Source organism: Eubalaena glacialis, chromosome 15, assembly GCF_028564815.1.
Source record: "Eubalaena glacialis isolate mEubGla1 chromosome 15, mEubGla1.1.hap2.+ XY, whole genome shotgun sequence".
Taxonomy (NCBI): Eukaryota; Metazoa; Chordata; class Mammalia; order Artiodactyla; family Balaenidae; genus Eubalaena; species Eubalaena glacialis.
In genome coordinates this window covers 77,946,199-77,960,463 of record NC_083730.1, presented here as the reverse complement: position 1 = coordinate 77,960,463, position 14,265 = coordinate 77,946,199, and the positions used below count along the sequence as shown (strand labels likewise).

Genomic DNA, 14,265 nt, shown 5'->3' with positions numbered 1-14,265 from the left:
AATGGTATGATTGCTCAACAAGGAAGTAAAAATATATAATTACTGTCCAAAGATTACAAATCTACAGGGCCCTGTCAGTGGAATCCAGGACAACGAGAAGGTCCCACGGAGCACAAGGGAATTTAGGAGAGGTGTTTATGTCTCAGATGGAAGAGTTCTCTCTTCAAATAAATGATTGAATGATGGTGTCATCCTCATAATTGGATCCCTTGTCTGCCATCATGGCAACCGAAAGCACTACTAGGCTGTTGGCATAGACTAAGCGGGGTCAGGGCAAGTCAGCACATAGATGAAGAAACTTGCAAGGAACATTCCTGGGCACTGTGAAACGTCATAGTACAAATTTGGTGAAAGATTTTTTTGAGAGCCAGGTTTAGGAGGCAGGGGGAGCTGAATTATTAGAAAGGAAGATCCAGTCATTCACACCAAGGCAGCAATCCAGGCTGTTGTTAAAATCCCCTCACTTTGGGATTTAGATCACTCACTGATGCCTCCCCCACTTGTGACCATGCCTGTAAAATCATTGCCTCTCTCTGCCTTCCCATTTTAGTAGCTCAGAAGGACGGCCCTTCCGACTTGGTACTGGTGCCAACATGGAGAAAGTCGTGAAAATGGACCGAGACATGACAAAGGTAACCCCAATATGGAGGAGGCTGCTCCGCCAAGACCCACAGTTGAAGAACGTGTGCCAGGCTTCAGGTTGTCAGGAGAAATTTTTTAAAAAAATTTCAAGTTACCACAGGGTGAGAAATTGAAGACAGTGGCTTAACTGAGGCCATTTTCAAGAGAACTAGTCAAAATCAATGTATCATTAACGTTAAAATGTAGAAGAGAACTCTTGGTTTTGACCTAGAAATTTTATTAGCTCTGTTAAGAAAGTTCTACAGCCTAAAAATACTTTAAAAGCGATCAAAAAAAAAAAAAAGTGACCATAGGGTGAAAGGTTAAAAGAGTAATAATAATAGATAATAAGAAATAAAGACAAAAAAGCCCATGAAAATATAAAAATATGCTCAGACTCACAGATTACACGATAAATAATTAAAGGGGAGTAATAAAACAATAGTAGTGTATCATTTTTACCTGTCGCACTGATAATGTTAAGATCGATGGTACCCATTATTGCCAAGGTGAGGGTAAATAGGCATTTTCAAGTATCCAGAGACAAGCCTGTCCTTGGCAGTTCTGTTTGTAAAAAACAAAATAGAATCTGTGTACCCATAAATAGGGGATTTGTTAAAGAAATTATTACATTCATATAATGAAATACTGTACAACTATAAAAATAATCAGGTAGGTCTAAATATATAGACATGGATATTCATGATATTTTATGGTATCAGGTTCATATCAATTATCACAATTCATGATGTTTTGATAACTGATAAAAAAGAAATCAAAACTGTGTAGCGTGACCTATGATTATGTATGTCAGAATCTGCATGGAAAAAATTCTAGGGGACTAACAGTGATCTCTGACTGGGTGAGGACAAAGGATGTTTGTGGAGATTTAACTTTCTACATATAATATTTTAATATATGAATTTATAAAAATGAGCCTGGATTAGGGGAAGCAGATTTTTTAAAGTATAGTGCTGAGAAGAGCGAAAAGAGTATCATAAATGTCTTCAATCTGATCCCCAGGGTGGCTGCTGTGAGGTGATTACAGAAGAGGCGGCAGCTGCTCTGCGAAAAGCAACCAAGTGGGCACAGTCAGGCCTCATCGTCAGCGTCGGGCCACCCGTGGAGTCGCTCAACCCAGAGACTGTGAGTGGACTGTCCACAGGGGACAAGAAGAAAACCGCCCAAACTTCCATTTGCCGAGAGAGGAACTCTGAACTTGCCAGGTAAAACCTTTCACAGGGTGGAAGCTGTCTGCACTCTTCTCAGACTTACTTTGTAAAGGATTTGTTTTGAGGGTTTTAATTTTATATCCTCCCCTTGACCGGCTGGAAATGAGGACTGAGGGCTTAAAACACCCATCCGTTGTAGTAGTTGTTCTCAAAGTCAAGTCAGAAAGTGATGACCATCCAGGTGGATCCGAGGTTGTGAGGGACGAATAGGGAGGCCCTCCGGGCTGAGTGGACATCTGTGGCTGGAGGATTGTTTTTCTGAGAAAGGCCACCACCAGGAAAACCAGCTATAGTTTTTTTGAGTAGCAGAAATAGTAAACTCTATCCTTGCTGCCTTTACTTCATCCAAACAATACTTGTCACCATCCCAGCTGTACACAGAAGCTTCTTTCCAGTTGGAGGAAGGATAAATGCGTGTTGCCCCTGGGAAGTTTGCATGAGGTTCTGTGCTTGCCAGCCAGAGGCAGATGTAGTGTAGGTCCTTTCCTTGATCACGATGGTTTATACAGTTAAAGGTTTGGGGTCCATTGTTTCCAAGGCTTCTTCAGTTACCAGAAAGAATGGGAGTCACCGAAACCCACTTTTTCCAGTATTTATAACTAGAAAATATTTGCATCTGGTGCCAAGCCTGAAGCCACTCGTCTGCCTTATTCACCATCACTGGGCACTGACACTTTTCCCTGTTGACACTTGCAGGACCGACCCTGTCCGACCTTTCATCAGTGGGCATGTGGCAAACAGCATGGCCGCAGAAGTGATCGCCTTGCTTCACAGCTTGCTGATGGCGCCTGAGTCAAATGCTGCTCAGATATGGACCACGACAGCAGAGAAGGCTAGTACGCTGTTGCTGCTTAAAAGAGGAAGCAAGACAGAAGTTAATGTTCTGTTCTAGCAAAGGGCATTCTAACAGAGAGTTCCCAAACTGGCCAGATATACTTGTTAACTGTGTTTCCCCTGAAATTTGCTTTGATTCAGTAGCTTCAACTCTGTTAACCCACATCTCCTTTCACTGCCAGTTCTGATTTCACAGAAGGCAGGCTAGTGTTCTCAGGAAAAGAATGGCACTCCTTGTTTCTCCTTCTTGCTTGTATTCGATTGGTACTAACATTAGGAAATCATGCAGCCTTGGTTTATTGGATTTGTTAAGTGTACTTACTAAGTCCTAAGGAGGCCTCTGTGTGATTTACGCTCCCTGAGTGCTCTGTCAGTAATTCATCTTTACAAACAATAGTTCAGTTTCCTGAAAATTAGGGTTTGGTAATCAATTTCCCTTTTCCCAGTCATTCGTGATGTGAACACCTTATAACGTGTCCTAAAGATACTTGGGTGTTGAGATGTAGGCAGTATGCTGTTATGGTTTTCCTGCAGATATATTTTTGCTTTAGTTTAGGGGTTTTATTAACAGTGTTTGATTCTCCCATATTTTGAGGTTGTGTATTTCCAGTTCTGTCCAATCACATAAGGCAAATATGCCAAGAATGTCAGTGGTCATACCTGATAATTATTTCATCCCTCCCATATCGAGAGTTCCTTTAGCACTTGGGACCCAGGCACTGTTGTAGACACTGCATCATGCTTAGTATCAAAACAACCAGAGCTTTATCTCCCACTGCATGGGCTGCTTCTTACATTTAGGTTCTGTCTCGTGCGCTGATGTACATTCCACAATTGGGGAAATATGCAGAAAGCATTCTGGAAAATGGCAGCAGTAGTGGCAGAAAACTCGCCAAACTTCAGAGAATCGCCCGCCAGGCTGTCGCTGCACTGTGTGCACTTGGAGGCTTCAAAGAGACAATCAAGATAGGGTCTGAGGTTCAGGTAACCAGCCACCGTTTTCCCAAGTCATCGCTTTCCCCTGTATATAAGTCCATTGATTAACTGCTCATCTCTAAGACAAGTATCATCCACCCATTTGGACAAAAATCCTTGTTCCTTTAAGCTGAGAAACTCGTGACTTCTAATCCACACTATGCTGCAGATTAGTCAGATATTAGTACAATACCGTGTAATGTTAACTACAATACTTGTGTCCTGTGGTGGTGTTAATATTGGCAATATTTTAGAATTGCAAGTTTGAATTTGTATCGTACTGTGATCACCTTGATGTAAGGTTTTAGGACCTATTATTTTAACTCATGTTCAGGGCTTGGTATCTGTGTTATAAGAAACTATTACTGTAATGCCGGTAATGACAGCTGTAAATTTCCTCTTCCCACTTGTCACATCAGATAATTGCTCACAACATCAGAGCTGGTAGGTAGTGCTAATCCCTCTGTGTCTCTAGGTTTTAGGTAGAGGAATATCAGGAAGCATCGGAGTAGTGGCTTCTATCAATGAACAGGAAGGTATAGCTACAGTCAAATTCCCACCCATAGACTGTAGAAAGACGTCGCAAGCATCAGACACACTGACTATTCCATTGTCTAGACTTTGTGTTCCAAGATCAGAGGTAAGGTGATTTTTAAATGCATCTTAAAATGTTACTGCAGATGGTAACCGTACTGTAATGAGTAATATGCACATACACAGTACAGAAGCACAAATACTTGGTTTTCTTAAATTTTACTTGTGACGTGTATTTACCTATTGGGCATAATCATTTAATAGTAACATTTGTGTGGAAATTTTTACCTAGATGACAAAATTCATTTCTTTGGTTTGGAATATTCCACAGTGTATTGTATGTTTAATTGTTTGGGTCTAGCTTGCAATTCTGTACGGTGATTTGATTCTTTTTAACTGAAATTTTGAGAATTAACTCCAGATGATAATAACACCCTCATTTCTTATAAACTAACTACTTGAATTTAACTTTTTGCCATGCCCCTCCCCCCACCGCCATCAGGCATTGCCTCTTCATAAACTGTCCATTACTGAGAAGGTAGTACAGGCAGTCCAGTCCATGTTGCTTCCTCAGGAGGGAAGTCTCTCTATTCATACCTCACTTCCTGCAACAGGAGATGGGTCAGCTCCTGTGATGGCAGTCGTTCGGCTCCTGGCTGAAATAAGAACAAGGTGAGCACCCTCCAAAGATCCCCTCATGTGCTGAGGTGGTGCAGGCACAGAGACAGGGGTCCTCCATGGGCCCCTCTGCACCAGCCTTAGTGGGTCCGCAGCATGAACTTCATGCCAAACTGAGTAACAGAAACCATCCTCTTGTGCTATGTTTACTACAGTTTTTGTTGCATTCCCCAGTTTCTGCACTTTGAAATAAAGTTTAGCTGTTTCCCTAAGAAAGTAAATAAACAAAATATGATTGATATATAGAGCACATACATAAGGCTCCACTGATTTGCTTTGGTTAAAGAACTTTGTCCTGTCACAGGAATTCTTCTGCAGCTTTGCCTTTTTTAAAGTGGTTCGGACCACATTAGTACCTATCTGGTCCATCTGCTTTCCAAACTGCTGAGGAGAAAATGAGGGAATGCTCACAAGTGTTGGAGTTGGAAAGAAAATACGTTTATTTACAATTAAACAACAGCACGTTTCTTTTGACAATGAAACTTGTCAGAAAGTTCTAATATGTGTTTTGAATCAGGTGAGAGAGATCAGCATACAGATTTCCCAAGCGTTTGGACCTCTCTTGTTCCCAGAACATTAATATTGCCCGTGGAGCGCAGCTTAGGAAGGGCTGTTAAGAGGTGGTGCTGATTTCTCTCCTGGCACTTGGTGACTTCATTTAGGGAGATGGCAGCCATTTTTCCCTTTTCCGATTGTCGACGCAGTGTCAGCAGTTACTATGCGGGGAAAAGAGAAGTTATATACTTCCCAGCCAGTCCAGCTCAGAAAAAAAGCAAGAGGAATGGGGAGTTTGAACCTTGTTTAAATTAGAGGATAAAATTGATTGAAATGTTTTTCACAGTTGACTTTTTAGAGAATGACCATTGATGACTTTGAAATATTGTAAATCTTTTAACATTAAGAGCATGCCTGGTCATGGCCCAGCTTTTAGAAGACAGCTTATTTTGTGAAGAATTCATACAGCAGTGTCCAGCAGCTGTTGAAGTTCTCAACCTAGTAGCCCAGGAATGCAGTGCTGGTAAGTACCTGTTACTTTCCTTTCTACCCTGTTGTGTTAAGTTTTGTCAGCACATTTATAATTTGATAATGGAATGTTAACTGTTTTCATGTACACATCCAACAGCTGAGCTCTAAACACAACACTTACCACAATTTACTTTCATTTCAGATCTAGAAATGTAAATAAAAACCTTCAGTATATGCCAACTAGGAAATCAGCATTTTTCAATTTAACTTTAGGACCACTATGTCAGAGTGTTTTCTTTTCCCCATTCATATTAATTAGTTGCCTTTATTTCTCAATTAGAATTATGTATGAGCTGTCCTTAGGGCTGCAGATACTTTCTGACTATTATCATTGGCCACATTTGAATTCAGAATCAAGAATTTGTACTAACATCCATCTTTGTGTGTGTGTGTGTTCCTCTGTGTCTGTGTGTGTGTGTTTATGGAAAAGTTCGAACGAATACAAGAATAGAGAGATTTATTTCATATAATGAACCCTCACTTTTCCATCATCTAGTTTCAACAGTTATCAACTCATAGCCAATCCTGTTTCATCTATGCTGCACCCTCCTGGATTATTTTTAAGCAGATTTTTAGATATTCCTTTATTTTAAACATAAATATTTTAGTATGTGTGTCAAAAATAAGGACTCTTAAAATAACCACAATATCAGTATCACATCTAAAAAATTTACAATAATTCTTTAATATTATTAAATATCTAGTCAGTGTTCAACTTTCTAATGTTCTCATAAAGTAATACTTGTTCTTACATTTGTTTATTTGAATCAGGATCCAAATAATGTTCATCTATTATAATTCATTGCTGTCTTTTAAATCTCTTTTTAAAAAAAATTCCCCTCAGTATCTTTTCTTCCCTTGCAACTTATTCGTTGAAGAGTTTCCCACAGTCCGGATTTTGCTGATTATATCCTGTGGTGTCATTTAATGTGTCCTTTTGTCCTCAAATTTCCTGTAAATTGATAGTTGGCCTGGGTGTTTTTTAAGTAAAAATTTACCCTTTATCCCCAAGGACATAGTAGGACTCTAAATGTAATTGTTCACAATTAGATTAGCATTTCTCCAATGCTCGAGTACTAGCATTTTCATAAACTGTAAGGAAGAAGTGGATATCCTTACCTTCCCTAATGGTTTTAGTTTTATCCTTTTTTTTTTTTTTGGTCATTTTTGTTATCTATATTATTTACTGTCTCTCATGCTGTTTGCTTTGTTTCAGTAACTCTCTAATCTCTTTTCTGTCCTTAAATTTTTGTCCTTTTTCATGTGGCAGTGATTTCTGTTGGTTTGGTTTCGCTTTTTAATTTGTCTTCATTCTGTATCTGTTTTACTTCTCAAATCTCCTTCCCTTAATAAGCATGGTTGTGTGGAGCCAACAACTGTTAAAAAAAACCTCAGAGAGGGACTTCCCTGGTGGCGCAGTGGTTAAGACTCCATGCTCCCAATGCAGGGGGCCTGGGTTCGATCCCTGGTCAGGGAACTAGATCCTACATGCATGCCACAACTAAGAGTTGTCCTGCCACAGCTAAAGAGCCAGTGAGCCGTAACTAAGGAGCATATGTGCCGCAACTAAGGAGGCTGCTTGCCACAACTAAGGCCTGGTGCAACCAAATAAATAAATAAAATATTAAAAAAAAAAAAAAACCTCAGAGAGACCCCAAGAAAAGGGAAAAAGAACAAAAGAAAAGGAGCTTGCTTGCTCGGCTTCTTGGGTGAAATTACTTATGCTAAATACTTGCTTATAATTTACTTTTGTACTTGTGGTATGTAGTGTCCTGCCTCTGCTTTCAATATTCTTGGCTTAGGTTGCATCCTAAGACTTATTCGACTGATTTTAACAAGCATATAACTTGCTGAATGAATCACTTACTATTCCATAGGACTCTTTCTGGGTATCTTTTATACATTTTATGGAATAAAGGGGTCTTACTCTGTGAAATTAACTTTGGTACTTAATGTACAAGGCAGGAATTGTAATAATTTAGAGCAAATGGTTTTAATGATAACCCACTAACCCATTTTTTTCTGTGGAAAAGAACCCTGTGGTAACAAAGAGTTGGAAAGAAACGTGGGGGAGGTTCTTATTAATTGCTACAAAAGAGAAGACTATGAGGTTATACACAGCGATTTATATTCTAAAATACTGTCCTATGTCAAGTGTAACAGTCCTTAATAACTCACTTATTAGATTATCAGAAAGAGCTCTGAGGTTAAATGTAGATATCCAAGTTTGCTGATTCCTGAGTCATTTACCTGTATTTAAAAAAAAACAAAAACAGGGCTTCACTGGTAGCGCAGTGGTTAAGAATCTGCCTGCCAAGGCAGGGGACATGGGTTCAAGCCCTGGTCCGGGAAGATCCCACATGCTGCGGAGTGACTAAGCCCGTGCACTACAACTACTGAGCTTGCGCTCTAGAGCCGGCGAGCCACAACTACTGAGCCCGTGTGCCACAACTACTGAAGCCCACGCGCCTAGAGCCCCTGCTCCAAAGCAAGAGAAGCTACCGCAATGAGAAGACCGCACACCGCAACAAAGAGTAGCCTCCACTCGCCGCGACTAGAGAAAGCTGGCACACAGCAACGAAGACCCAATGCAGCAAAAAAAAAAAAACAACCTATATCTGAATTACTTTACAACATAGTAGTGGATTCTTTTTTTTTTTTTAATTTATTTATTTATTTGTTTTTATTTTTCGCTGTTTTGGGTCTTCGTTGCTGCACGTGGGCTTTCTCTAGCTGGGGCGAGCGGGGCTACTCTTCGTTGCGGTACGCGGGCTTCTCATTGTGGTGGCTTCTCTTGTTGCGGAGCACGGGCTCCAGGTGCACGGGCTTCAGTAGTTGTGGCTCACTGGCTCTAGAGCACAGGCTCAGTAGCTGTGGCGCATGGGCTTAGTTGCTCCGCAGCATGTGGGATCTTCCCGGACCAGGGCTTGAACCCATGTCCCCTGCATTGGCAGGCATATTCTTAACCACTCTGCCACCAGGGAAGCCCCAGTAGTGGATTCTTATAGCCCGCTAGGGAGTCATAGCCTGTGCTCAAAAGAAATGCTGTTTAAGAAATGAGATCCAAAGTGGTGGGTAGAAGAGAAAGAATTCTTTGATTATTTATTTATTTATTTATTTATTTTATAAATTTATTTCATTTATTTTTTTTTGGCTGCGTTGGGTCTTTGTTGCTGCGCATAGGCTTTCTCTAATTGCCACGAGCGGGGGCTACTCGTCATTGCAGTACGCAGGCTTCTCATTGCGGTGGCTTCTCTTGTTGTGGAGCACAAGCCCTAGGCGCACGGGCTTCAGTAGTTGTGGCACACAGGCCCAGTAGTTGTGGCTCGCGGGCTCTAGAGCGCCAGCTCAGTAGTTGTGGCGCTCGGGCTTAGTTGCTTCGCAGCATGTGGGATCTTCCCGGACCAGGGCTCGAACCCGTGTCCCCTGCATTGGCAAGTGGATTCTTAACCACTGCACCATGAGGGAATTCCCTGATTTTTATTTTTTAATGTATCAAGATTTTTAAATTTCATATATGAAAGTGTCATAAAATGTATATGCGACAATATATTGATTCTCTAAAATGAAAAAAATTTCAATGAATTCCTTTTATTATTTTACTTCATCTGGGATGAATTAAGCCACGGACTTGGCCAGATGAAGTAAAATAATGTAATGTTAACTCACTCATAGCTAAATTTTACAGCTTCTCTAACCCAAAGAAAAGAGTACCTAATTCCATTTGGTCTAGGAAGATAGCACTACAGAGCTTTTTCTCATAAAGAAATATTCCTGGGGACTTCCCTGGTGGTCCAGTGTCTAAGACTCTGGGCTCCCAATGCAGGGGGTCTGGGTCTGGGTTCGATCCCTGCTCAGGGAACTAGATCCCACATGCTGCAACTAAAGATCCCGCAGCTGTAACGAAGATCCTGCACGCGGCAACGAAGATGCTGCATGCCGCAACTAAGACCTGACGCAGCCAAATAAATAAATAAATACTAAAAAAAAGAAGAAGAAAGAAAGAAATATTCCTGAGGAGTTAACTGGATCCCTTGGTTGAAACAGCATAGGAAACAGATTGTGAAACTGAAGAAAAGACACATAGAAACCGAAAAAGTTCTCAACTTTTTTTTTATACTCTTACAGAAGGCAGAATCTCTCAGATTTCCTCTTCTCCCTCCTTCCTAAATGTACACATTCCCTGAGCCAGAGGTTCTCACACTTGGAAAGTTTGTAAGAATCTCTGGGAGGCACGTTTAAAATGCTTTCCAAGTTCCACCAAAAAGTCAGAAGTCAAGGGTGGGCCTGGGCAGTTGTAATGCAAGTGGCCCTCTCAGCTCACTTGAAGAAACTGCTCTAAGTTTTGCCTTGACCCACCTTCTTTGCTTTATCTACCCTTCCTTGTGCTTTCATGGCTTCTGCTGTGGGCAGTCCTTCTCTTGAGGTGCAGGCCTGGTAGCTATTTTTCATAGAAGGAACCCCCTGCAAGCCCCAGCCTCATGAATATACCACATTTAAAACCAAAGTCATCATTTACTCTGGAATCCACTCTCCTTTCCGAATTCCCTATTCTTGGTTATGCTTGGGCTATTGTTGACCCTCAGACACTGAGTCCTTCCACATCCAATCAGTTGCCATATCTGATTCTTCCTTTGAAATGCTCCTGAAATTTATCTCTTTCCTGTTCATCTCCACTACCAGCTCTTTAAGTTGGGTGCTTTTTATCTTGTGTTTAGGCATCTGCATTATTCTCCAAACTTTTCCTTCTTGCACTTTGTATTTTCCCATTGTCATCACAGTTACCTTCCTGAAGCCCCGATTTGAGTGGCTGATTGTCAGGCACATAGAGCTGTCACTGAGAGGCTGGCTTTCCTAAGTGCTGTTACTACTGTTAAGTTATCATTTATAGATTGGAATGAATTTACAGCCGGTTCTGGCAGTTACTTGTTACTATGGCTAAAGTACAATACAATCAGCCTTTTCTTTCTTGAATTTGTAGCATAGGAGCTTTTTATTCTCATACTAGATGCTATAAAAATCTCCTCTTACGTTAAGCCTACTTCATGGCAGACATGCCTCAACTCTGCCAAACAGCCCCCACTCCCTTCCTAATTCCTAAGAATTGCTTCTCCCTTATTATTTGGTCTGATTCCACCGATCTACATTGAAGTATCTCCATGACACTTGTTACTGATTTATTATAAGGACACTGCTGCAGATGTTATTCACTGTATCATCCAGCATTCTGTGTATAAGGTCTCTCAGAATAATTTTTAAGTCAGTTTAACAAAAATAATTGGGCTCTTTATGACTAGTCAGTTTACATTTACGTAATGGACTCCACGAATCTATAACTGAATAGTTTCCCCCTCTTTGGTTCGTCTATTGGGAAGCACAGATCTAGACTTGTGTCCCTGACTCCCAGGTGTAAATAAAGAACACTAGACACATACCTCATGGCCTTAAGAGTAATAGTTTTCGGGAACTTCCCTGGTGGCACAGTGGTTAAGAATCTGCCTACCAGTGCAGGGGACATGGATTCGAGCCCTGGCCCAGGAAGATCTCACATGCCGCGGAGCAACTAAGCCCGTGTGCCACAACTACTGAGCCTGCGCTCTAGAGCGTGCGAGCCACAACTACTGAGCCCGCGAGCCACAACTACTGAAGCCCGCACGCCTAGAGCCCGTGTTCCGCAACAAGAGAAGGCACTGCAATGAGAAGCCCGCGCACCTCAACGAAGAGTAGCCCCCGCTCGCCGAAACTAGAGAAAGCCTGCACACAGCAACGAAGACCCAACGCAGCCAAAAATAAATTTAAAACAAAAAAAAAAGAATAATAGTTTTCATTTAGTAGATGATAATAAGAGCTTTCATTTATTGAGTGTTTGCCCTGTGCCAGGGACTTGGCTAAAGGCTCTACTTGTGTTATTTTAGCTCATCTTCACAGCCACCCTGTGAGGCACAGGTACTATTATTACCCCTATATTGGAAGTGAGATGGTAAATATCAAGTAATGGAGCCAGATTCTGAATCCAGGCAGCCTAATGCCAGAGCCCATGCACTTGACCCCATTGCTTTGCTGCTGAGCTACACGTAGTAGGCAAAGATGTCTCAGGGTATTTGCTCTTTTGTAAGAATTTGAATAGTCTTCTCTTGTAAGCATTTTATTGCTCTGACCCTACTCCAGAAGAGTTGGAGCCCTCTCGGGAGTTGTAGGACTTATTTTCACATATTCAATGCCTCCCCCTCCAGGAGAGCGACTGGCAGTTGTGGAGGTGCAGTGTGAACGGCTGAGGATGCTCTACCGAGACTGTGCTCGGCCCCCGCCACCTCCGCTGCAGGCTGACCGGAGACAGGTGAGCCCTCTGCAGTGTCCCACACCTGCCGCCTGTCTGCAGCACGCGGCCTTAAGAATTACAGAATGCCAAGCAGCACGTTAATGGCACTGAGAATGGGTGTTTGCAAAGCCATTTGGAGGTGTATGCTCTGCAGTGACATGCTCTCATCCTTGAATGTCAAAGCACGTTGATTTGTCATTCTGAATATCGAAAGATTATAGCAGGGGAGCAGAACTCATTGATTTGTAAATAATTTCTGTTATCAATAACAGAAAAAGAAAACGTTTTCGAAATTGTAGATCTAGAGTTCATCTCGTAATAATAAGTATACATAGAGAGAAAGAGTGACTAAAAAACCAAAGTGGCACAGAGAAAGTCAGTACTGTGTGATATCACTTATATGTGCAATCTAAAATATACAACAAACTAGTGAATAAAACAAAAGAAAAAGCAGGCTCACAGGGAAAAACAAGTTTCACTGGGGGGAAAAAAAGCAAAAGAGGCAAAAATGTTCAATATTGGCATTCTGTGAATGTTCTTAGCAGCACTATTCAAAATAGCCGAAAAGTAGAAACAATGTAAATGTCCATCAACTGATGAATGAATGCATAAAATGGGTATGTTCATACAATGGAATATTATTCAGCCTTTAAAATTAATGGAGTGGTAATACATGCTACAATATGGATAAACCTTGAATTATGCTAAGTGAAAGAAGCCAGTCACAAAAGACCGCATATTGTATGATTCCATTTCTTGTAATGTCCAGAGCAGGCAAATCCATAGAGACAGAAAACAGACAGATAAGTAGTTGCCAGGGACTGGGAAGGAGAGAAGGATGGGAATTGACTTCTAATGGGTACCATTTCTTTTAAGGGGGACAAAAATGTTCTAAAATTAGATTGTGGTGATGGTTGCACAACTCCATGAATATACTAAAAACCATTAAATTGTACACTTTAACTGGGTGAATTGTACGTTATGTGAATTTTATCACAAAAAATCAGTGCATCTAGGTAAGAGTATACAAAAGTTGCTGTATTCTTGCAATTTTTCTGTAGCTTTGAAATTATTTCAAGATAAGAAAGTTAAAAATCTGTAAAAGAAGAAATGTCACTTGAAATCTCAACATCTCCATTTTGTGTTTGCAATTCTATTGAATGAGGGTGTCTTTCCCCAATGCAGCCCAAAGAGATTACTTGGAGCCCCTCACGAGTGTTTCCACCTGTCCGAGCCTGCATGTTCTCATCGCACCTCACTTCCGTCACCTTCCTGGCTGACCCCAGCGCTGGGGGCGGTCTGCCCCGGGGCACATTTATCTATGCCACCTCACCACTGCCCATTCAGGTGAGAAATCACATGACATACTGTCTTCTGCCTCTTTCCTTCAAATGTGAGAGAAAGAGGAAGTTCAAGGGCCCACAGTGAGCCCTCTGATTGCGCACTTCTTGTGTTTCTTCAGGCCCCATCTTTCTACTGGGAAATTGAAATTGTTTCCTATGGAGATAGTGATGATGACACTGGACCAATAGTTTCCTTTGGCTTTGCTACAGAAGCAGAGAAAAGAGACGGGGCTTGGACTAATCCAGTGGGCACTTGTCTTTTCCATAAGTAAGTGGCTACTAACGCTGTTATTAAAAAAAAAAAAAAAGTAGTGGATGTGGGTGTTTTCCTTTTTTTTTTTTTTGATGTGGGTGTTTTAAAACTAAAGTAATATATTTTAATCTCTACTCTAAAAAATGTAGAAAATACCAGCTGGAAATATACTCATGTTTAGTGAATGAGAATAGCTCTTAGGATTTCTCTTCTGATTACTCTCATGCTACTGTTCACTACTTACCTTCCTCTGTGTTGACTGATTAGCCTTGTCTTTGACTTCTCTTTGTTTTTTTCACAGCAATGGCCGAGCCGTGCACTACAACGGCTCCAGTTTATTACAGTGGAAGAGCGTTCGCTTAGATGTGACTCTCTCTCCTGGTGAGTGTGGTGGGAGTTTTTTTTTTTTTAACCCTGTGTATTTCTGTTGTTCCCAGGTCTGGGTCAAAA

General features: G+C 41.2%; 1 protein-coding gene across 9 annotated transcripts in view; it reads left to right on the top strand.

The window, feature by feature from the left end:
• The window catches only part of HECTD4 (HECT domain E3 ubiquitin protein ligase 4), a 194,701-nt gene that overhangs the window by 122,049 nt on the left and 58,387 nt on the right, over positions 1-14,265 (top strand). For 8 of the 9 annotated variants that reach the window (XM_061170219.1, XM_061170217.1, XM_061170218.1 and 5 more), the window contains 11 exons: positions 551-632; positions 1,645-1,847; positions 2,550-2,685; positions 3,489-3,671; positions 4,138-4,302; positions 4,699-4,868; positions 5,777-5,892; positions 12,134-12,237; positions 13,405-13,566; positions 13,682-13,830; positions 14,117-14,196. In XM_061170219.1, the coding sequence (XP_061026202.1) occupies positions 551-632; positions 1,645-1,847; positions 2,550-2,685; positions 3,489-3,671; positions 4,138-4,302; positions 4,699-4,868; positions 5,777-5,892; positions 12,134-12,237; positions 13,405-13,566; positions 13,682-13,830; positions 14,117-14,196 (1,550 nt within the window). The remainder of the gene's footprint in view (positions 1-550; positions 633-1,644; positions 1,848-2,549; positions 2,686-3,488; positions 3,672-4,137; positions 4,303-4,698; positions 4,869-5,776; positions 5,893-12,133; positions 12,238-13,404; positions 13,567-13,681; positions 13,831-14,116; positions 14,197-14,265) is intronic. The other variant, XM_061170216.1, reaches the window with a different exon arrangement.